General features: G+C 41.0%; 1 protein-coding gene across 2 annotated transcripts in view; it reads right to left on the bottom strand.

The window, feature by feature from the left end:
• Window positions 1-25,792, bottom strand: part of PIEZO2 (piezo type mechanosensitive ion channel component 2) — a 460,236-nt gene that overhangs the window by 127,105 nt on the left and 307,339 nt on the right. For both annotated transcript variants that reach the window (XM_023228479.2, XM_026456028.1), the window contains exons 8-12: window positions 11,980-12,142; window positions 8,721-8,840; window positions 5,119-5,157; window positions 4,068-4,206; window positions 455-603 (exon numbers count right to left, since the gene is read on the bottom strand). In XM_023228479.2, coding sequence (XP_023084247.1) covers window positions 455-603; window positions 4,068-4,206; window positions 5,119-5,157; window positions 8,721-8,840; window positions 11,980-12,142 — 610 coding nt within the window. The remainder of the gene's footprint in view (window positions 1-454; window positions 604-4,067; window positions 4,207-5,118; window positions 5,158-8,720; window positions 8,841-11,979; window positions 12,143-25,792) is intronic.

Here is a 25,792-nt window from a genome sequence, read left to right as displayed (position 1 = left end):
TATCATACATACCATCAGATATTGTATACACCATTGTATCATACATATCATCATATCATACATACCCTATCATATTGCACATAGCATATCATACATATCATATAGACCATATCATACATACCATCAGATATTATACACACCATCATATCATACATAGCATCATATCATACTGCACATAGCATATCATACATACCATCATATCATATCATACATAGCATCATATCATACATACCATCAGATATGTACTATCATATTATACCATCCTATCTTATATACCATTATATGTATACCATCATATTATATATACCATCATAGCATACATACCATATCATATTATACATACCATCATATATCATACTTACCATCATATCATACATAGCACCATATCATATTATACATATCATATTATACATACCATCATATCATATCATGCATACCATCATATCATACATACCATCATAGCTATGAGGGCACAGATGTAACTTTGTTTCATAATAAATTGGAATACAGAGACCATGGCATGAACTTTGATACTTTTTTTTTCCTCACGGCTCCTTTCTTCTTCAAATTCTTCTTTCTCTTCCTCTTCCTCCTCTTGCTTTTCTAGATGGACAAATACTTTATTTAACTATTTATGCAAACATGTGATATTTGTATAAATGTTCCAAGCAATGCAGCACATGGATGGTTTTGGTATAGCCTTTTATTTAAGACTTCAGAAATTGTTTCCCATTCATAAAGCCCTTAGAATTCAAACAGAACCAATAAGTTCTGCCTGGTCAGTGTAATGGGATCCAGCATATAGATGGATCCTGAGATCCATCTATATGAGAAATTTTCTCAACAATGCTGAGAAAGTAATTGAGAAAGGAAAACTTCCACGTAAGAAGGTATGAAAGGAAGCCTCTAAGCCAGTCATCAGAGCCCCCACCTCCTGGTGTTCATGCGGTTGAGTTACCCCTCCCCTCGAGTGTGGGTGGGACTTGTGACAGGCTTCTCACACAAACAGGGCACTTTAGAGGGGGTCAAGGGTCACTTTCAAGATTCTGTTTAAAACGACTTTGCTTTTCACCTTGAGTGCTCTCTTATTCTCCCACCTGCTTGTCCTCAGACAAGCCAGCTACCATGCTGTGAACTGCCCTATGGGGAGCCCCAGGTGTGAGAACTGATGGCTCTGCTAGCCAGACATCAGCAAGAGCCTGAGGCCAGCCAGTAGCTACACAGTGAGCCTGGGAACAGATTCTCCCCCAGTCAAGCCTTCAGATGAGACAGCAGCTCCAGCCAGCAGTTTGACTGCAACCTCATGAGCAACCTTGAGCCAGAGGAACGAGCCTAGTGATGCCCAGGTTCCTGGTCCAGAGAAAGTGTGCCATACTAAGTGCTGTTCTAAGCCACTAAGTAGAATGTCCTTTCTGTCTTTCTTGTTTAAATCAAATGGGCTATGTATAGGTGGGTTACATGAGAAAGTGTCTTAGCAGCATAAAGAGGAGGTAGAAATGACTGAAAAATCAGTGACTGTGCACACTACTCCACATGGGCTCCGCAGCGAGACGATGGTGTGTCCTTGGCAGAAGCCCACTGGCTCTCATTCCTCCTGCAGTAGGACTGGATGAGCCTGCAGTTTATACGAAAAAGCCCCTGGGGCCATAGACAGGGGATGCTACTTTTCTGGTTGTGACACTTTTTGTGTGTATAGATTCAATTTTGAAAACGTTTCCAGCTTTTGTTTCACTTTTGAAAGCCCAGTTTCTGATTTCAGTATGTCTGGGTTGTCCTGTCAGCAGTCAAAATTCGATTTATTTGTCCTCATGAAAGTAATGGGTAAATAGAAGGGTGTCTAGGCTGTGACCCCAACAGCTCAAATGGCAGAAGCCGCACATGCTGATTCTTGGGTATGTGTTTGCTTCTGGTGCCCAGGCTCTGAAGAGCACACTGGAAAGCACCATGTTTCCTTGAACTTTCCAGTTTAAGCCTGAGCTGCAAACTAAAACACATGCACGCAGGAAGCAGAGACCGGGAGTAGAGTTTGATGGTATGCAGCACTCAGGTGTCATCATGGGATGGGTGTGAGGGTGGAGTGGGGGTGGTGGCTGACCTTGATTTAACCTTACTGAGGAATGCCGGATAATACGACTAACCAGTTGTACAGTTAAGCATTAAGAAGCCCTGTGGGGCAACTCCAGGAAGTACTGATACAGATTTATGAAGAACAGACATCAGAATAAACCTGATAAAGAGCTATGCAAAAAGGCCCTTGGAGTAAGCATGATGTACCACAGACGCAAATTGGAGAGCTGCTGGCCACTCACTAAAGGCAGGACAAGGTCTGAGAACTCTGGCTGTAATTACACACAAACAGAGATGCAAATCCAAGAGTTTTACAGTCACTTTGTAATTCTGTCTTTATGGACTGATGACGGGCAATGGGTCCCTGGCAGGGGCAATGACAATAGAGGTCCAGCTAACTGCTGTTTTCTAGAGGCAAGGGGCTAGTGTTGCCAGACCTTCACATTCTTCAAGGGTTCCAGAAATGTCCATTTCTAGGTCAGAGGTGCAGCTTTTTAAATGATGCCTATTTAAAATTGTTTTTAAATGCTGTGCAGACCAAAAATCAAATCTGAGAGAGCAACTCAGACCCGGGACACCCATTTGTCATCTTTAGTGATAGTGCTCTCCTTCAACATAAACAACTGAAAGAAAAGAGAGGAAAAAAGCCTTGCAAAAGGATCTAGAACTAGATGTACCATATGACCCAGCCATCCCACTACTGGGTATATACCCAAAGGATTATAAATTATGCTACTACAAAGACACATGCACACGTATGTTTATTGCGGCACTATTCACAATAGCAAAGACTTGGAATCAACCCAAATGTCCATCAGTGACAGACTGGATTAAGAAAATGTGGCACATATACACCATGGAATACTATGCAGCCATAAAAAAGGATGAGTTTGCGTCCTTTGTAGGGACATGGATGCAGCTGGAAACCATCATTCTTAGCAAACTATCACAAGAAGAGAAAACCAAACACCGCATGTTCTCACTCATAGGTGGGAACTGAACAATGAGATCACTTGGACTCGGGAAGGGGAACATCACACACTGGGGCCTATCATGGGGAGGGGGGAGGGGGGAGGGATTGCATTGGGGAGTTATACCTGATATAAATGATGAATTGATGGGTGCTGACGAGTTGATGGGTGCAGCACACCAACATGGCACATGTATACATATGTAACCTGCACGTTATGCACATGTACCCTAGAACTTAAAGTAAAATAAAAAAAAAAAAAAAAAAAAAAGTTTCGACAACCTCGTTTTTTCTTTAAATGGACAAAAAAAGAACTCTTAAAAAACACTCGGCCGGGTGCGGTGGCCCACACCTGTAATCCCAGGAGTTTGGGAGGCCAAGGCAGGCGGATTGCCTGAGCTCAGGAGTTTGAGACCAGCCTGGGCAACACAGTGAAATCTCGTCTCTACTAAAATACAAAAAATTAGCCAGGCGTGGTGGTGTCCACCTATAGTCCCAGCTACTCAGGAGGCTGAGGCAGGAGAATTTCTTGAACCCGGGAGGTGAAGGTTGCAGTGAGCCGAGATTGTACCATTGCACTCCAGCCTGGGAGACAGAGTGAGACTCTGTCTCAAAACTAAACTAAACTAAAGTAAAAAAAACCCAAAGAAACAAACAAACAAACAAAAATTCATACACTAACCAGGAAAACCACTGACTATAATTACAATATCAACTAAAAGAAAGACCAACATACATATAGATGCTATACCTAAGTTGACATGTTTAAAATATTGTTTTCACCTTTTATTTTCAAAGTTTGCCCCAATTATGTCACTTACTTTGTATAGGAGGATAGAACACAACTAGCAATATGCTGGGGCAAAATGCAGGCAGAACTTAAAGAAGTGAGCTTCATGATACTGACATGGATACCGTTTCAAAAACATCAAATAAGCAACAACAACAAAAAGACAGAGAGCGGCCACGCTTCTAAATGAGGGAGAAGTGTGACCCTGATACAGTACGTGTCCGCAGGGCTGGATCCTACCTGAGGAGTCATCAGAGGGCTCCCACCGGTACTGGGGGGTGGAGTAGAGGTCGGCTTTGCCGGGGCCGTTCTCCATGGGCAGGCTGGGGTGGATGGTGTGGTAATCCACGGGGTTGCCGTTCACAGTCACCAGCAGGCCCTGCCGGGAGTGCAGAGAAAGGGACACCTGTCATAGCAGCCCTGGGTTTTCAATGTAGACACATCCCCACTTCCCTTCCTCCACTGCAACCAAACAGTGAGGAGTTGATTGCAAGGTGACTAACTTAGCCAATTGTCCAAATATTTCAGTAAGGGGAATCTTGTACATTCCCTCTCCAACTCTAGTCTCCACAGCGTGATCGCAGGAGAATGTGGATCTGACCTTGCTGCACTTTGCCAAAAACCATGCTACGCACCTGCTGTCTTCAGTATGAAGAACAAACTCTTGTAAATGGCCGAAGGAGGCCTTCAAGATTTGGTCTGATCTTTCCAGCCTCAGCCTTTGCTACTGTCCACCTCTCAGCCATCCTTCTAGCTATATGGGACTGTAGACCTTTCCTGGGCTGTGGTCCAGCCCTGTCCTGCCCTATGCCCTATGTGGCTCTGCACAGGACGAATGCAGACATCCCTGGGATCTCAGCTGAGGCGTCACTCTCTGGCGATCTCTGCCTGACTTCAGGTTGCTGTGTCCTTACGACACCACTAAGTACAATTGCCTGTTTCCTCCTTCTGTCTCTTTGGCTTTACAATTTTTGAGATAAACATAACACCCACCTATACATATGTGTATGTGCACCCACGGGCATGCAAAACTTCGTACTTAAGTAATAGGCATAGCTACAGAACAAAATGCTTTTTAAAAAGCCCACAAAGCTTCTTAAAATTTAAATATGTTTTGTATGATTATACTCAATCTCATTTTAACAGCAATCTACCATTTTATGCCAAAAAATGGAAAAGCTTATGGAAATTTTAATAGATCATTAAAATGGACTCAAAGGAGCTACTTCCATTTCTGTTGCCTTTACATCACTTACACATGCATACATGAGAACTCTAAGGGTATACTAACATCAGAAGGTTTGTAGTCATCCTGGGTCATGGATAAAAGCTGCAAAAAGCAATGCAGGAAAGCATGTTAGCAAGGAAACTGAAGGCATTTTACTGTTTATGTATCTACAAAGTTTTACTATGCACAAACCCATTCTCTTTAACTTGCTGAATGCTACTATATTAAAATTGCCATGCAAAATATAAAGGGACAAATAAATAAGCTAGATGCCGCTGTTTATGACAACTATGTCACATCTCCTGATGTTAATGTTTAGTTATACAGCAGATAAGCAACCACCTGTCTATAAATGTTACCATGTTTTTCAAGGGTTATGTTCTACAAGAATAAGCTGCTTAGTTTTATACCCCTTTGAGACATATGCAGAATTCTGAATGTATTTACATTTCAATAAATAGAATTTTCATAATAAAGAAAAGTTGATTCGTAATGTGGTTTGAGATTATTTTAAGATTTGCGTACTGTATACAACAACATGATTATTATATGACTCTACTTTTTAACTACGAACACATTACTACCAGGTGATTTGGGCTTCCCCCAAATAATAATTAGCGCAGCAAGTGGCTCTACCACAATTTTAGGTCAGGACTCATTTCCGTTCTTAAAAATCACTGAGGGTCCCAAAGAGACTTAATTTATGTGGGTTCTACCTATTAATATCTGCCATACTAGAAATTAGAACAGGCATTCTTAAAATATTTATTTACTTATGTATTTATTTATTTACTTACGTATTTCATTAAAAATTTAAAAAACCCATTATGTGTTAATATAAATAATTTAAATAGCTATATTTTTTAAAACAAATAGTGAAGAAAGTCTCATTGTTTTATAATTTTGCATATCTATTTAAAGTCTAGCTTAATAAAAGACAACCGGATTTTCACATCTGTTTCTGCATTCAATCTGAATGTATGTGTTGTGATGTGGTGTTCCAGTTGAAGTAGATAAAGAAAATCTGGCTTCACGGAGGTATGCAGTGGGGTCAAAAGAAAAGTATTTTAGGGACGGGTGCAGCGGCTTGTGCCTGTAATCCTAGCACTTTTGGAGGCCGAGGCAGGTGGATTGACTGAGCTCAGGAGTTCGATACCAGCCAGGGCAATATGGCAAAACCGTGTCTCTACTAAAAAGTCAAAAAAATTAGCCAGGCGCGGTGGCGCGTGCCTGTAGTCCCAGCTACTTGGGAGGCTGATTCAGGAGGATCACTTGAACCCAGGAGGTGGAGGCTGCAGTGAACCAAGATCATGCCATTGCACTCCAGCCTGGGTGACAGAGCAAGACTCTGTCACCAAAAAACAAAAAGTATTTTAATAGTCTATCTAAATAACTGTGGATGGTCTTTGTTACTAGATCAGATTCAACCAGTGTAGAGTCTTGAATGTCAGTTGTAGTGCAGAATCTGAAACCATATCCGTGAACTTTTCACACTCTGCTACATTAAAACCCACTGGCATACCACGCACCCTGCCTGGATCATTCACCCACGCACTGTCATGTAGGGGGGCGGTGATTCGGAAACTGCTGTTTCAGTGAGTTACAGGTATTGACTCTACCAAGTACTGACACGTTTCAGTGTGCCATGTGTTAAAAGCACATTTGTCACTATCACCCCGATCTCATCAGAAAAATCCTCAGATACTGGAAAGTTTGTAAGCCCTCAGTAGAGACGAGTTGCTGTGGAAACAGTCAGTTTAGCTCACAATGCTTGCAGGGGATTTGCACTTCTCCTCAGGACAACTGTCACACTTCATATGTGGCACATTAGGCAGACTTCTCATTTTGTCTCACAGAATACTAAAAAGACAAGCATGCCAAGGTGGAGATTTAAGAGAATTAATAGCTCTTTCCGGTTCCTCAAGATTTTCTTAAGTGAGATCAGCCTTTTTCTTTTGTTTTCGTCCAGAGCGTGGCAACGAAGGACTCTATCTACAATCACCGCTCTGCGCTTTGGTGCCCTGGCCTTGGTTCATGCTCACGCGCCTGTAGTTTTACCCACCACTGCTTTGATATCATCAAAGCAAAAGTCTTAAGTATTAGCACAGAAATAGTTTTGAGGCTAAGAATCCCTGCAAAGGTCTCGGGACCCCCACAGGTCCACAGGCCTCACTTTAAAACAGCTGGGCTTTCTTCATCATTCAGTGAAATGCATACGACAACCTGAAACCTGGTGAGGTGCAACAGAGGAAACGACCAGGAAATCCCCAGATGCCATAGGCTGCCACCTCTGCCCCACAGTGCTGTCCCCGCTAAGGTAGCTCACTCACTACTGTCCCCTCGCTCAACACACGGTAGCCGCACTGAGAGCAGGAGTGTGGGTCTTAGAGAAACTCACTGCCACAAAAACAGAGAACCCACTCCTCAATTCGAGAACATGCTGGAAAGCAAAACGCTGACTCCATCCAAAAATTCTAAGAGCATTTGTGTCTACAACATTGCAAACGGGCCATTTTTACAAGTCAATATAGCACTTAGCTGAGTTCAGTTCAAAACAGCCCATCAATGATCAAAAGGTCATATGAATTACATATTCTACATTATGTGTATTATACGAGTTATCTGAATTACCCAGTTGTGACCTACTACTGTTCCTTGTCAATACACTCGGTTACCTCAAAGGAGTGAGAGGTCCTCAACCACATTGCTGTTTGGGTCTTTTCTAAGTGGTGACTGAGTACCACTGTGGCCAGCTTCTTAAGTGAGACCAGCCTTTTTCTTTTGTTTTCCGCCAGAGCGTGGCAGTGAAGGACTCCATCTACAATCACCACTCTGCACTTTGGTGCCCTGGCCTTGGTTCTTGCTCAGGCGCCTGTAGTTTTGATATCATCACACTCTGCTCCATTAAAACTCATTGGCATACCACGCACCCAAACTGGATCAATTACCCACACACTGTCATGTCGGGTGGCGGTGATTCGGAAACTGCTGTTTCAGTGAGTTACAGGTATTGACTCTACCAAATACTGACACGTTTCAGTATGCCATGTGTAAAAAGCACATTTGTCACTATCACCCCGATCTCATCAGAAAAGTCCTCAAATATTGGGAAGTGTTTAAGCCCTCAGTAGATACGAGTTTTCCAGTCTTCCAAAATACTAATCTTTACTCACATGCTTAAATTTTATCACTGGTAACAATTACTGTCAGTTGTTTGCCTCAAAGTGATGAAGCTCACTTCATTTATTTTCAAGTAATTATCTGCCAAATACCCAAATCAACCAAATACCCGACAGAGTAAAATTACTTTCTGCGATATAGTTCAGCACTGAAATTCTCACCCTCCAGTGCTAACAGACTGCTTTGCTACGTTTGTTTGTTTCAATTACACAAATTTTTTTTAAAAAATAGGAACATTCTTTTTAAGATCAGGAGATTTCAGTATAAAGAACGGAAATATAAAATGACGTTCTTGACAGCACCTGGGTATTTTCTTTGGAAACAGTTTTCCCCCTCTGGTACTAACCCTCCTAAATCACTGTTTCTATAAACCACACGCAACCTGAGTATCATATGGTATGTATGATATTACAAGGCTCATTTTCACCAGTAAAATACAAAAATAGAAAAATTAGGGAACGGAAATCCCTTTCATCGTGGCTTACTTTTCTCTCATCGGTGGGGTAATGGGTTGCGTACCACAGGCTCCGCCTCCTCTCCGCCGTTATTTGGATGGGACTACAAGCCAGAGCTTTGTCCTCTTCTTTGGTCCTCTCCTCCTGCACCTGAAACACAGAAACAGGATCAGTCTGGCTTCCTGAGGCAGCTCCCTCAGCAGCCTGGGTGGCCAAGATAGGACTTTTCATTTTGGCTCAATAGGATGATTTTTCAAAGTGAACGTTTACAATATACAGGATTTTATCAAGACACTTTAAAAAATGACAAAAACGCTCCCCTGCAATTGATAAGCACATCAATATTAAATGTCCCCTGATCCTACTAAGCCCCATGTGTTACAGAATATGCTCCATGGTTAAATATCCGCAGCTTTTCCAAGTGCACTCTCAACCGCACTCAAAAGCAGCTACGCACATGGTTCTTAGCGTAAGAGCCTTCACAAAGGTGAGCAGTTAACCGTGTAAGCCGGCTGCTGCCAGTCTTCAATTCAGACTGGATGTATTGGAGGCAGAACCATCTAGAGCGCACACGGCACTAAGCCAGAGCATTTCTAAGCACGAGACATTTGCCTAAATTAAACAACTGGTCTAGGAGAGGTGACAGAGAGGAATACAAGGAACAGAAGCGCTTTCGTGCCTTAGCATGTTTTCCCAACGGAAGTGTCCTAGTAAAATTGCAGTCATGCGTCACTGATAGTGGAGGGCAGTAGACTTAGTTTCACTGCCCGATTCCTGGGTCCCAGCGCACCAGAGTAGAACTCCTAAGTGGGGCACCCTAAGTCCCTGGGTGGGGCGTTACGTTTGCCGGGTGGGGGCCATATAATACACTGAAGTCTCGACACGCTTTTCTCTGTCTTTTTCAAACATGTTTCACAGCTGTCTAGTTCAGCACTTGCATTTGGTGGTTGGCATTTTTCATTAAACGTACTAGGTCATCTGGAACTACGATACAATCAGCTTCTTTTTCTCATTGCCTCAGTGCAATGGGACTTCGGTCCCAGCCCATGTAAAATACAGCCCACATGAAATGTTGATGATAGTTTTAAGCCCCTTTCTACACAAACCCCTGCAGACCTTGTGATTTGCAACATTGCTATTGCCGTGTGGCCTGTATCCTAAATGGTCTTCCCGGCTCTCTCTCTGCCTACCTTTGCTTGCCAGACAGCACAGGGCAGTGGAAACAGAATATCGCACTGGCCCAAAGTTCTAACGGAGCCCTCATGAAGCTACTGCATTATCTGAGAGATGACATGGCATATGCCAGAGAAAGCAAATGGGCTGGCAAATCGTAATAACTCGAAAGCCTTAAAGTAATCTCCGTAATGTGTAAGACATTGTTCAGAAATAGTTCCCATTGCGGTGGCTCACGCCTGTAATCCCAGCACTTTGGGAAGCCAAGGAGAGTTATTTACCTGAGCTCAAGAGTTCGAGACCAGCCTGGCCAACACGGTGAAACCCCGTCTCTAATAAAAATACAAAAAAATTAGCCAGGTGTGGTGTTGGGCACCTGTAATCCCAGCTACTCAGGAGGCTGAGGCAGGAGAATTGCTTGAACCCAGGAGGCAGAGGTTGCAGTGAGTCGAGATCACACCATTGCACTCCAGCCTGGGCAACAAGAGTGAAACTCCATCTCAAAAAAATATATATATCTTTAATTTTTTATGTACATGTTTTTATTTGTGAATATACACATATACATATGCATGCTTGTGGAGGAATTGGACACGACTTTAATGACTCTACTGGCACAGTCAAATTTTAGAAGAGAATTGAAGAAAAATATAACACAACATGACTGGGATTCCTTACCACCCATAAATCATTTTGTTACTATACAACTGTCATCAGTGGCCTAAAAGAAGGATGATCCACGAGAACCCTGCTAACAAGGATGGCCTCTGAGACCCTAATCCCACAGATGGCTGTTAGCCCCTGAGATGGGGAGGAGGTACCACATAGGAGGAAGACAGCACCATCCCCATTTCTGCAGGTGGCGCTTCTGTCAGGGATGACCGGAGGCATGTGCCTCCTGCAGTTTTAGTCCCTATCTGATTTACATCCTGTGTGCTTCTCTTGGATCGATTTTTCTCTTTTAGGATGCACAGCTGTCTAAGTGGGGCCCTGCCTACTGAGGCCATTGCTCTGTGCCGCCCCTAGGTCAGTGTCAGATCCAGTTGGCCTTCCATAAACACTCATTGACTGGCTTGACTGATGAACGTGTGGAAACAGTCTGCGGGTCTAAAGACAGAACAGAGAAAGTAGGGAGCTCTGCAGGGCCCCAGGCTAGAAGCGATTCGGAGGAGGCGGGACTGGAATGCAGAGACTCAGGCTGGGCCATGCTCATGAGAACTGTCCCCAGCTGTGGGGTTCCCCGCAGGTGGGGCGTGAAAAGGTGCGGCCACCCTGTCTACACAGCTTGTCTCCTTCATGTGTCAATAAGCTACCTTGCAACTGGGCTCCCGACGGTCATTTAGGGTGAAGAAAACCAGGCTGATGTTTTCTGTCACTGGAGGAGAAAAGAGAGGAGAGAAGCCACCCAGGCTTCCATCCTTCCCTCAGAAATGCTGTGTCCTTGTTTGTATTTTCATAGGGAATAAACACCCTCATTTGCGCTGGAAGGAATATCCAAATCCCCATCCCTCACAACGGGATACTCAGGAGGCAACAGGCACCACCAAGAGCTGGACTGTCATTCCCACATCTTCACAGGCTAAGAGGGCTGGAGGAGATTTAAGAAACACCAGCCTCCTTGATAACAGGGGTGTGTGCCTCTAAGGACCGAGCTTTGTTGTCAACTGTGGATTAGAATCTGATTTGTACCACCCAGTAAATGTGTGATTTTAGAAAAATTGACATCTCTAACCTCATTTTCCTCATCTGTAAATGGGTGTAATACCTAGTCTATTGATCGGAGTTATTTGGTTTATTAAATGAGATAATATATGACAACATCATGGCATATTACACTAAAGTGATCAGCAAAAATGAGTTTTCCATTCCTCTCACCACCTGCCATTCTTACCAGCACATTGTGCGCTGTGGTATTAGTAAAGGGAAGCTAGTATTTGATCTGGTCGTATTTATATTCACTTAATACTCTTTGCAGAATTAAAACATCATACCCAGAACACGAGAGGTGTGTTGGAATAGAGTATTGATTAGTCAGTAGAGAATAGGAGTGAATCATTTCACCTGGAGATTCTAGGTTACTTTGCAGACAAGATCATGAAAACGTTTTTGTCCTTACAAGGGGCTCTTGCAGCCAGATGCGGATCAGAGTGGCCAGAGTGTAGTACATCACCAGCAGGAGGATAGGGTTGGCGTGGTGGTACCATGACAGGTCTGGGTTTACTATGATCTTCCAAGTACTGGAACAGTCCGTTTGAATTACTGACTTGATACCAAACAACCTGTTAAAAAACAAAGAAAAATGCTTAAAAGATGCAATAAGCTATATGTCTCCAACATGGAATAAAAGTACCTTGTTCTTGATACATTCCTGAGCTATTCCTAGGTTGATCCATTCTACTGTAGATATATCAATTATCCTTCTGTATATGTAACTACATCTTTAAAGAATATATGTAGACATGTATAATATGCATAATATGCATATAATATATACATTCTGAAATCATATGTGTATGCATAAAATTGACATCAACATTGACCAGATGATCTTTATATCAGTTTGAAAATCCAGCTAATACTAAGTTCTTGCACATCTATTAGAAATTTGTTTCAATTATAAATCAGCCCTATTAAAGCCCTGCATTATAGAAATGCCAAGTATGTGGTAACATGTTACTAGTCTGGCTAAATGAGCAAATATTTTGTTTTTGGCTGGGTTCAGCATTAGCTACTCAGCTAGTGTTGACATTATTGGGCAAATATTGAAACTGGAGATAGTTCTACAGTTTAGCCATGAAAGTCAAATATTATATAGTAAAATTTCTGTAAGATATAACTCTGTCACATATCATTTATGAGCAATTTGATTTTTTCAAAGCATAGTAATTAATCATTTTCTTTGAGTCTGTTACATTTTGAAATGGTTTATTTTTATGCTGATTTCTACTAATCAGAATGTGTCTGATTATATAATGGAAAACTGTGTAAAATATGACTCATTTAGAAATTCATTTTGATGGGCAATTTTTCTAAGAAAAGACTCTACTAAATGCATAAAACTTTACAGGGTAAGTGAGTTTCACACCTTTCTACTATTTGCATCTTTTATTTATTTTTTGTGTTTGAAATGGGGTCTCGCTCTGTCACCCAGGCTGGAGTGACTGCCTGGGCCTCCCAAGTCGCTAGAACACAAGAGCATGCCACCATACCCAACTATTTTTTTTAAAATTACCTGTAGAGACAAAGTCTCATTATAATGCCTAGGCTGGTCTCGAACTCCTGAGCTCAAGCGATCCTCCCACCTTAGCCTCCAAAAGTGCGGGGATTATAGGTGTGAACAATTGCACCCAGACTGTTTGCAACTTTTATATGTGAATTTCCTTTAATTTTTAATCTTACATTCTTCAGTTATAGAATCTTCAAAGGCTGCATGCCCTTCACTTGTAAAATCTCTCAGGGTGAATGCTGTTTTCTATCACAATGCAAGTGCAATATTAGGGTATTGATGAACACAGATTTTAAAGTAAGCTAAATAGAAATTAAACTAACTTTCTTCAGTTTTATCAGAAACAAATAAGTTATACCATAACTTGTTCTTATTATAAAATATTTTTTTCTTAAGTTCCAGACAGATTATTTTTTTTGGAGTTAGCGTTTGAAATAACAATTTCCCGAATGAAAAAAGTTATGTCCCACTTAGAATGGTAGAACTTTCTGAAAATGTTTTTGCAGCCCTAGATTAAAATGTAAATTTCTTGTATAAAGTACACAGAAAAAGCTTTTCGATGTAAAATCAGACAAGCTAGACAAGCTGGGTTAATCTAAGTGGCAGCTCTTCCAGCTACTGAGTCCTTCTCCTTGTTCCACGCCTGGCACATATGCTAGAACTAACCTCATCAACTCTCAGTTTAAAAATACTTGTTTTGTCCCATACAGAATTTTAATTGTAATTTTCCATAGCTGTTGGTAAAGTGAACTAAATGCTTCATATCACATAGACATTACATACCTTACCACTGATACCATAACTGATTCCAAACTGATTTTGCACATTCCTACACTAACACTGAAGAATCAGACTTAGATTTTGTACTAGCAATGTACAGACCTAAAAAAAATGAGCAGAAGCTAACCAGTGGCAGATTGTTGTCTCCTACAAGAACACTTTTTTAATCGAGCTATGCAAATACTATAAAACCTAAGATTTCTTTCTCTGTCTCCTTTTTTGTTTTGTTTTGTTTTCGTTTCAGACAGAGTCTTGCTCTGTCTCCAGGCTGGAGTGCAGTGGCACGATCTCGGTTCACTGTAACCTCTGCCTCCCGGGTTCAAGCGATTCTCCTGCCTCAGCCTCCTGAGTAGCTGGAACTACAGGCACACGCCACCATGCCCAGCTAATTTTTATATTTGTAGTAGAGACGGGATTTAATTGAGGCTATATGTACCAGGTGAGCTTTATCCACTCCTTGGCAATGAAGATCCAAGAAACAGGACAGGCAGAGCTTCACAGACTCTCTAATACCTCTTAGGATAACTCCAGCTCCCAACTCCAAGTGCCATCCCATAATATGTGCATATCACTCGATTCCTTGCAGATACCTCAATCATTCCAAAATATTGCAAGGGTCACACAGGATACCAGCTGTTCAGTTGACCAGGATGGTCTTGATCTCTTGACTTTGTGATCTGCCTGCCTCGGCCTCCCAAAGTGCTGGGATTACAGGTGTGAGCCACTATGCCTGGCATCTCTCTCTCTCTCTTTTTTTTAATTTTCTAAAGAAACTAGACACTGTTGAAAGGATTCATATGTGAGATGAGAAATTTGTACTTGAAGTTCACATCCTTTCTGGCATGCCATTCTAGGATACACAGCATCCAACAATTATTTAATTTACTCAACCTTTGTTTCCCAGGATTGCATCTTGATATTCACAGTACAAAGAAACTGATACCATTGCACCTGCTCTCCAGGAGCTACTCTGCCTACACTAAGGCCAGTGCTAGCTTGGGCAGAGCAAGGTCCACAGAAACCCTTTCCTTCAGTGGGTGGTGGGGATGGGCACTCCTCCTGACTGTCTTAAATCTCTCCATAGAAGTATCTCTTGACTTGAGAAGTCTACAATGACACAATTACAGAGCAGCACATCCCAATGGACTGCTGATTTGGAAATAAAGAGATAAAGATGAAGTTTTTCTCTTCCATGCATTTGGAATATCTTTTGTTTGTCTTTGATCCTAGGCCTGGTTCTATTGATAACGTGTACGAATGTATTTGGTAAGCGACTCAATGTCTCTGAGCTTTCACTTCCGAATAAAATCTAATAATGTTGACGGGTGGGGTGAGGACGCAAGTATATGAAAAAGAAAGGACAGGTTTTTAGAAGATCTTATGTTAAATGCTTAAGAACTCACAGATTCTATTTCCCAAAAGATAGCTGAAGATAGGCCCCCAGGTGAGGACCAGTTCCCAGTAGAGACGCATCAGACCCTTGGGGCCCACACTCCCACTTTGGAACCTGCTCTGTCTGCGCTGCTGCTTCATGGCCGGCATTTCTGTCCATAGAAGACATCCTCACTTCTCCTCTTGGACAATTCATATGCGAAGGACAGTCTCCCTACCTCTAATTTCTCTTCCCTCCACATTATGACAGCTGCCAGAGTTTCCTTGGGAAAGTTCATGTTCTCTACGCCGCCCTCCTCATACGACTCCCTATTCCCCCACTTCCTGGAGAAAAGCCCTGAGTCCCAGAAAAGCATCCCTGAGGTCTTCAGCAACCTGGTCACCTTTTCTTTCTCCCAGACAAAAACCTTGGTTATGCTGGACTATTTGGGGTTTACCATAAAATCTCAGTCCCTTTGGTGTTGCTATTCCTCGTTTTACCAAGAGGCTTTTCAGTAGCTATGACTTTTCTGGAGTCCCCAAATCAAGAACTGGGGGTATATGTACCAGGTGAGCTTTATCCACTCCTTGGCAATGAAGATCCAAGAAACAGGACAGGCAGAGCTTCACAGACTCTCTGATACCTCTTAGGATAACTCCAGCTCCCAACTCCAAGTGCTATCCCATAATATGTGCATATCACTGCATTCCTTCCAGATACCTCAATCATTCCAAAATACTGCAGGGGTCACACAGGATACCAGCTGTTCAGGATGCATAATTACATTACGTCCATGGCCTATCATCTGAACCTTCACGCTAATTTATGATAATTAAGTTTTGCTGTAAGCATTGGTGCTTCTTCATTCTTTCCTTCAGGCCCGATATTCCTTATAGTTAATATTAGCCGATACCCTGAAGCCATTTCCCAGCACACTTCATTCATGTTTCTTCCTATCTCTTTGTTGTCGCTGGTTGTTAACATCCTTGGCATCATCTAGGTCTAGCTCCAAAGTAACCATCTCCAGGAAACGACTACGATTTCTCCTTCTTAGAATCAATTTTCCCTATGTCTCCACAACAATATTTGTAGTCATAATTTGAATTTCTGCTATTTTTTTAGTTTACATGCTTGTTTTGCTGCCCATTTTGATTCTAATGCCTTCCGAAAAGGGTGTATGTCTTGTCATCCTGCGTTTATGGCAGTACTTAGGGTATGGAAGGCTTTAAAGGTAAGTTTTTTTCACTGAATTAAATACACTAAGAGTAAGTAGGTGATCACGGTTATGGTTGGAGCAGAGATTAAAAGATGGAAAAGTTCCTGCTTTTAAAAAAGAGAAAGGTAAGAAACTGTAGATATACAAGCAAATTCTGGAATTTTCAGAGAAAAATCACTGCTGCTTGAATCCCAATATCCATGATTTTAGTGCCCCAGTTTATTAACTAAGAACACAGAATAAGTGTAAGAAAGGCAACAAAAATATACTTCTATTTACCTAAAGTATATCTTAGGTCACACACAGCAGATAGTTATTTTGTTCTCTACTGGCTATTAACAAGGATTTTGAACTTTACCTTCTGAAGGAAGCAATAAACAAATGTATATGGTCCAGAAATAGCACTAGTTTGTTTGTTTTATTTTGTTTTTTGAGATGGAGTCTCGCTCTGTGGCCCAGGTTGGAGTGCAGTGGCCGGATCTCAGCTCACTGCAAGCTCCGCCTACCGGGTTCAGGCCATTCTCCTGCCTCAGCCTCCGGAGTAGCTGGGACCACAGGTGCCCGCCACCTCGCCCGGCTAGTTTTTTGTATTTTTAGTAGAGACGGGGTTTCACTGTGTTAGCCAGGATGCTCTCCATCTCCTGACCTTGTGATCTGCCCGTCTCGGCCTCCCAAAGTGCTGGGATTACAGGCGTGAGCCACCGCGCCCGGCCAACACCAGTGTTTTTAAACTGAGAATTCACATTTATAATGAAGAAACAATGAGACTCAAATATCCAATAGGAACAAAATATGAAGCAGCCCTGGATGATTCCAAGATCCTTCAACTGCAGTTTACTCAGATTATTACGTATAAAAATTCATTCCATGCTTTGCTGTTCCCGCTTGTAAGTGGGAGTTAAACACGGACACTAAGAAGGAGTAACAGGACATCAGGGCCTCCTTGAGGGTGACGGTGGGAGGAGGGGGAGGCGGGAAAAACTACTCATCGGGTACTATGCTTATTACCCGGGTGATGAAATCATCTGCACACCTGCAACATGCAGTTTATTGATATAACAAACCTGCACATGTATCCCTGAAACTATAATAAAAGTTATATAAAGAAATCATTCCATGCTTTGCGATGAAAAAGGACATCACGGCAACAGGAAGGGTCACTCATCGCAGCACTGTGATGAGTCTTCTACCTGGAGCCCGGCGCAGGGTTAATTCTTTTGGCTCTGGGGGCCTCCATGGACTCATGATAGACGCCCCTCCACTCCTCATGGAGCACTTATTTGCACTTTTTTCTCTCTCTCCGAAGCACTCATAACATCTGACAACACGTGGTGATTATGAATTGGCAGGCCACTTGTTTCTGCTTGCACATGTTGGCAGATTTATAAAACCTCCACCTGTTTTCAGGTGTGCTCCAGACCACATCTGCTCGGTCTATAGTAATACAGGATCCCAGCCATTTGCAAGAAATACGTAATACTGAAATACGAGAAATACGTAATACTGAAAATAACAGCACACTTAAAAAATCTTTATTTGAGGCAAAATACACATAACATAAAACTGATCTTTTTGTTTTTTCTTTTGAGACGGAGTCTCACTCTTGTCACCTGGGCTGGAGTGCAGAGGGCCTCGGCTCACTGCAACCTCCGCCTCCCGGGCTCAAGCGATTCTCCTGCCTCAGCCTCCAGAGAATCTAGGATTACAGGCGTGCGCCACCACGCCCAGCTAAATTTTTGTATTTTTAGTAGAGACGGGATTTCACCATGTTAGTCAGGCTGGTCTCCAACTGGTGATTTGCCAGCCTCGGCCTCCGAAAGTGCTGGGATTACTGCGCCCAGGCCATTTTAAACATTTTTAAGGACACAGTTCAGTGGTATTAATTACACTCATATTGTTGTGAAACCAATCTACAGAACTTTTTCATCTTGCAAAACTAAAATTCTGTACACATTAAATAAAAACTCCCTATTCCCTTCTCCTCCCAGGCCCTGGAAACCACCACTGAATACTCTGTATTTATGAATTTGACTACCTGGTACCTTATATTAGTGGAACCATCCAATATTTGTCTTTTGTGACTGTCTTGTTTTATGTAGCATGATGGCCTGAAGGTTCTTTCAGGTTGTAGCATGTGTCAGAATTTCCTTCTACTTTAAGGCTGAATAATATTCCATTATATATACATTGTCTATACATATACATACATATGTACATGCACCGTATGTATATGTCCCATTTGTTTACTCATCTGTTGATGGCACTTCCACCTTCTGACTACTGTGCATAACGCAGTTATGAACATGGGTGAACAAGTGTCTCTTCAAGACTGTTTTCAATTCTTTTCAATATATATCAATATATAGCCATAAGTGAAATTGTTGGCTCACAGGGCCATTCTAGTTTTAGTAGAGGAACTGGTATACTGTTTTCCATCAGTGCTGCCCCATTTTACATTCCCACCAGCAGTGCACAATCTTCCAGTTTTCCTATCGCCTTGCCAACTCTTGTTATTTTATGCTTTTGAGAGTAGCCATCCTAATAGGTGTGAGGTGGGACACCATACTTTTTTTTTTTTTTGAGATGGAGTCTTGCTCTGTCGCCCAGGCTGGAGTGCAGTGGCGCGATCTCGGCTCCCGGCAAGCTCCACCTCTGCCTCAGCCTCTCGAGTAGCTGGGACTACAGGTGCCCGCCACCACGCCCAGCTAATGTTTTGAATTTTTTTAGTGGAGACGGGGTTTCACCGTATTAGTCAGGATGGTCTCAGTCTCCTGACCTTGTGATCTGCCCGCCTCGGCCTCCCAAAGTGCTGGGATTACAGGTGTGAACCACCGTGCCTGGCTCCATACTTAACTTTTTTTCCTCAAGGGCTCAGAGTTCTAAGTCCAAGACAGCTTCCAATCCTTTTAGGAAGCCAGGAAATACATTGTTTCCAACTAGCATAAAATGAATATTTGGGGACAAATCATTTTCTAGAGGAAACATCTTTTAATAATCTCATTTTTAACCCCACATCCTTTAATTGAAATGAATGGAGGAAGAGATGGTAAAGGGAAGTAGCCCCAAAGAGGCAGATGTATTTCAGGAAGTCTGGGAATTTGAGTCCAAAATATAGACACTAGACTCAAATACAGAAACCACACTCAAAAGAGAGGAGGCTTGTTGAAGCTTCAGTCAAGATGGAAGCCTTGTCAGCCCCCAGGGTGTTCAGCCGTTCCTATTCTCATACCATTTTCCCTGGGTTTGGTGACAGACTCCAAGCGTCCTGGGCCCCCTATGGGAATTCCCAGGCAGAGTATTCAGAAAGTTCATGAAACACCAGGAGCCAAGTGGATCAGCGGCCATGATGACTGGCCAGTGAGACACACTCATGGGCTCAACCAAGACGGAGGAACACGACAAGCAGCCTTCAGAGGGGGAGGAAGGTGTATTTCCCTAAGCGAGTCCTGGTTCAGAGGAAAGAGTTCAATCGTACTGATGAATTACGTTTCAAGATACAAAGCTAGCAACAACTGCAGCTACCCACACATGGTCCCTGGGAATTTAACTCTTTAAGCAGACATAGGTACCCTGCAGCAGCTTATAAAACTAATTGTGGGGAAAATGGCCAGGCACTAAAAATAATTAACTTTTCTTTTTCTTGCATCCCTTCCCTACCCTTTCCCATCCTAATGGCATAAATCTAATGGCAACAAAACATGGATCTTATTTTTAAAGGGTAAAAAAACGAAAATTCAAGTGGCACATATTCTACTTAGTATTTTGATTTTAAAGCACATCTTTTAAATGAAATTGCCTTAACACGAACTCAGAATAAACTTAAAATCAGAGGCTACAGGGATAAATGAAAAGAATGGGAATCCACACATGGATTCGAGCCCTGCCTGAACGATTACCTATGTGACCCTGAACAGGGCATTTAACCACTTTACGCCTCCATTTCCTCATTTGGAAAATAAGGCTAGTAAATAACATATCTCGAAGAGGTAATGTGAAGATCAGAAATGAAAGGCATATGACTTTTGAAATGCTTTTCATGACACTTCAACTTAGAATTGCTGAAATGGGGCTTGAAAATATCCCATATACACTTGTTTTGGATTGTAAGCTACAGGGCCACTAGATTTCTTACGTGATAGATATCAATTTCTTCCTTGTATAAAAGTATAGATGTACATAGTTCAAGCTAGAATGATACATCTGTTGTTTCAATAGCAAGGTACCTAGATAATATTTGGGAATGCTCCTACTGAGGAACAAACGAAGAAGGAGAACAGTCTTCTGATGGTACATTATAGCTATAGTCTAAATATTTATGCACACTTTCTTCTCACACATAGAATATACTTTCTCCCTCTCCAAGAAAAACAATTCCAAATTGCTACCCAGTTATACAGCTCACAAGGTGGAGGCCTAGGTGATGCTTGGTTCTCTCTTACAGTTCAGTACTTCGCTCCTTACAGGTCCACAAAATTGCACCCAGCATGCGTCAGTGGAGTGGAAACATCATCAGTGCAATAAAAACTCCCATTTGGAGAAAGGAGGTGCAGGAAACACACCACAGGTACCGGGCTGCAGTTATGATCAAATCCCACTGGGCAGGAGCTGGGAAGACTCCCTGCCTAGCAGACACATACGTCTCATGCTGCAAGTGCTCAGCTCTTCATCAGGAGGAGCTTCCTTGTAAACTGTCTCTCTCCACCCTGCCTCAACCTCTGCCAGTCTGAAGCCTCTCCATCTGCAGACCCACCTCCCATGCTGTGTGTGGCTGACATTTTGGTGAACCTAGTAGCTGTAATTCTCATTTAACCACAGATCACAATGTCTTATGCCATTAGTGTTCTTTTATATTTCTGTGTCTCGTGGCTTGAAATGGGTTGTAAACTCCTTCAGGGCCTAAATAACGTTTCTTAGATGCTTCCAAAGCACTTACAAGTTTTCTATACATGGGTCATGTTCAGATTATTATAATGGCAACCCTAGTAGTAGCTTTACTAATAATTTTGCAAAATGTAACTGAAACTATCAATCAAAAATGTTTGATTGAATGATTAATTGAAATTATCAATCAAAAATAATCAGAAATGTTTTCAAAGACTTTTATAAAAACAACTGTTCATCAGAAAATTAATTATGTTTACAAAACAATAGGGGCAACACCTAAATACCCAATAAAAAATCTATAGATTTTCTCCACTAATCATTATATAGTATTGACAACATGCAAAAGGTAAAAAATTGGCGCATCACTAAAGAAGTCAAGTTAAGGCAAAATGAGTCAGTAAGTTTTTAAATGAATAAGTAATTTATGTCTTTGGAAGGATTTCAATGAAATCCATGTCTGATATTTCCAGATCTGGTAACTACTGGAATAACTTGTATTTTTGCTTTTTTGCACACATATAAACTAATACATAGAACCAAATTATTTATTTATCTTTTCAGCTGCAGTTTTATTAATTTTTAAAACATTGAAGAGCACATTGGGGCTCATGAAGCAGAGGAATAAAATTAGGCATGGCACAATTATAAATGGTGCGGGTTTTCTAGGACCTTGTCCCTCAGAGCTTCTTCCATTAGAAATGCAGAATCTTGGGCCCCACCCAAGACCTACTGAACGAAAATCTGCATTCCAACAAGACACTCAAGTGATATATATACACATTAAAGTTTGGGAAGCATTGGCCGGGCATAGTGGCTCACGCCTATAATCCCAGCACTTTGGGAGGCCGAGGCAGGCGGATCACGAGGTCAAGAGATCGAGACCATCCTGGCCAACCAACATGGTGAAACCCCGTCTCTACTAAAAATTAGCTGGACGTAGTGGCGCATACCTGTAGTCCCAGCTACTTGGGAGGCTGAGGCAGGAGAATTGTTTGAACCCAGGAGGCAGAGGTTGCAGTGAGCCAAGATTGTGCCACTGCACTCCAGCCCAGGCAACAGAGCAAGACTCCGTCTCAAAAATAAAAAATAAAATAAATAAAGTTTGGGAAGCATTGAGTTAAAGTCAGTTGGACAGTTCTTTTCTCTTATTAGTAGAAACTAATATTTTACCTGATATTTAAATCTCATCCCAGCAAACACCATTTTAATGAGCGTTCCCTTATAAAAAACATATCCCACCCTATTTGTCTAGATATGTTAAGCAATATCAAATACAATGAACACCAATTTGACAATAGAATTAAAACACTCTATTAAAAGTTGTTTGAGGTGAGATTTGATCTCTTAAACATAACTAAGTGAACATTAAATATAAAACCAACGAAATTATACCAAAGTATCCATTTATTAAGGCTAGATACATGGCACTAACATAGGAAAAGGCGGAGTGTAAAATACTTATAAGGCACAATTTTGTTGATAAAAAACTTACAGACCATATTTTTATACACTATATAAGACAACTGAAGTTCTTCCGTGGCCTCATTTTATTTTTTCGTGTTTTAAGATTGAACAAGACAGAAACATTCTTCAAAACAGTAGTACTTTACGGCCGGGCACGTTGGCTCACGCCTGTAATCCCAGCACTTTGGGAGGCCGAGGCGGGTGGATCATGAGGTCAGGAGACCGAGACCATCCTGGCTAACACGGTGAAACCCCGCCTATACTAAAAGCACAAAAAATTAGCCGGGTGTGGTGGCAGGCGCCTGTAGTCTCAGCTTCTCAGGAGGCTGAGGCAGGAGACTCTCTTGAACCCAGGAGGCAGAGGTTGCAGTGAGCCGAGATTGTGCCACTGCACTGCAGCCTGGGCGACAGAGAGAGATTCCATCAAAAAAGAAAAAGGAAAAAAAAAAGTAGGACTTTACAATGTTTCTATGAAGTCTACTACCTAAATTAAATGTTTTCCTTCATAACCTATTCTGATTACAACATAAGCTGAATAAAGTATATACCTTTTACTTATTTTTTGAGTTGTTTCTCTGTCCTTTGAAAAAAATACAGAAAAATAGACTAAACAGATTCTGGAACATCAACAAGGACATAAAAATCACAATTTATACCCTTAAAGAAGTAGTCATACTTCATGTTCCTTGTCATTTCTGCTCTGCCAAAATACTACTAGATTAGATACAAGAAATGTCTGAAATACTTTGATTAGTACTCCATGTTGATCTTCAATGATGTTGAATTCAGCACGACTTTAAAAGGAATTGAGGGGAAGGTGATTTACAATAAGAAACTAATAAGAAGTTAATATGTAGCCCATTTCATGGCAGGTGAATGAAGTTGAACAAACTCTATGTATAGCCTTGAATATATCCTGAATATACACTTGTGTATACCCAATATTTTCCTGGGAATTCTTGGTTAGGGAAGTATCAAAATGATTTACTCTAGGTGAATTCGTGCACAGAGAAAGCCTTCAATAGCTATTTGTGTTGATTTGAAAACAGTTGCAGGATCAATAGTAATATAGGAACATAACAGAAAGGGAATGGAAAGAGTAAGAATTGCATACTGAGAATCTGCTAAATCACCAAAAATTCTATCTCATCTGTACTCCTTATTTAACTGAGTAAGTTTGATCGAGGATAGTAAATAAGATACGCATTTGGAATTTTCATTTACCTACAGTATTGTATGTTCATATTAGTCTCAAAATATTTGCTTAGAGCATCCTTCATGGGTGTCCCCTACCATTTTGCTTCACGTCAATGCATCACTTTTGTCAACTATTCTGTTGTCCAAGACCAGAAGGGCTATCATTTCACAGTCTCATTTTCAGTTAGAATATATAACCGAATTATTGGCTTCATTTTAATGGAAATAGGAATAAAAAGGATGTTGTCATTGAAATCACTGAAAAGCACGCCCTAAAGTAAGTCTAATGGCCATTTATTTTATCTATGTTGTTAGTGGCTAATAATTTTCTGTTACACTTTAAACTTAGTAAGTACACACATCACCGACCCCCCAAATAACATGGAAATGTTCCATTTAATTGTCATAACAAAAACTCTGAGAACTGCATTTAAGTACATCTAGATTCTTTCCAGTAAAGTATTAATGAAATTAACAATAAAAAGGTATAATGATTTCTACTGGAATAATTACATGGGTAATTTAACAGTGGATTTGGATAAAACTGGAGGCATTTGTATGATATACAGTTAAATATTTATAAATGGTATACTGTTTTTTGGATAAAAAGGCAATCTTTAAAAACGTAATTCCTTTTAGGAATTCTTAAAATGTAAATTTTCTCTTTCATTATTCTAATGAATATCTATTCAAAAATAAAAAAGAATTAAAGATTTTAGATTTCAGTTACTAATCAATGCAAAGAATAATGCTGAAGACATAAGCGGTACCAATGTATTCCAAAGACTCAGCTATGCAGGATGTGAAACTGCCTGTTTCTTTGATCCAATTTTAATGTTGATTGCTCTATCAATGTTAAACATGTCACTCAACAAAAAATCCAAAGATGAGCAGTTCCAGGTTAGCTAATTCAGTGCACAATCACACAGGTGTTTTCTCAATGTTGTCCTCAATGCATCATCGGTGTCCACCTTCATGCTTGTTCTCTCTTGGTCACAAGAAACTGCTGCAGCTTCTTACATGAAGACATAATATCTTCACAAAACTTCATACAGAGGTAGAGAAAAGGTGAATCTCATTTCAAGAGCTTTTAATTTGTAGAGCTAAGTGTCTACCTGAAATCATCTTCCTTAAGTCTGAAGAGCATTCTCTAATATCTGCATACTGCAGGTCTGCTGGTGCAAAATTCTCTCAGTCTTTCTTGTCTAATAATATCTTTATTTGACCTTCATTTCTTCTACCTACATCCTCAGATACAGAATTATAGGTTCATAGTTTTTTTCCCTTTGAGAAGCAACTTTAATAATGTTATCCTATTGCTTTTTTGAATGGCATTCATTTCTGGTGAGAAGAGTGTGATAATTCTTACCATTGTTCCCTCGCACATAATGTGTCTTTTTATTGGGCTGTTTTAAATATTTTTCTCTATCACTGATATGCAAATTTTTAATTATATTTCCTGGGACTTTCTTTTTGTTTAGATTGGAGTTTGTTAAACTTCTTGGACCAGGGAGTTTATATTTTTCATCAAATTTGGGAAACATTTGGCTGTTATTTCCTAATATACATTTATCTATGCTCACCTCTTTCTCCAATTACACTTGTGTTAAACCTCTTGAAGCTGTCCTATAGGTTATGTGGTTCAGTATTTTTTTTTTCTTCCTCAATTTCTTTTCTTCTTGTGCTTCAATTTGGGTAGGATTTATCATTCTATCCTCAAGTTCATCTAATCTTTTATTCTGCGGTATTTAATTTGCTCTTAAGCTCATTCAGTAGATTGTTTATTACAG

The sequence above is a fragment of the Piliocolobus tephrosceles genome, chromosome 18 (assembly GCF_002776525.5).
Source record: "Piliocolobus tephrosceles isolate RC106 chromosome 18, ASM277652v3, whole genome shotgun sequence".
Lineage (NCBI taxonomy): Eukaryota > Metazoa > Chordata > Mammalia > Primates > Cercopithecidae > Piliocolobus > Piliocolobus tephrosceles.
Note: the sequence above shows the minus strand (reverse complement) of the source record. Positions and strands in the feature narration are given on the sequence as shown.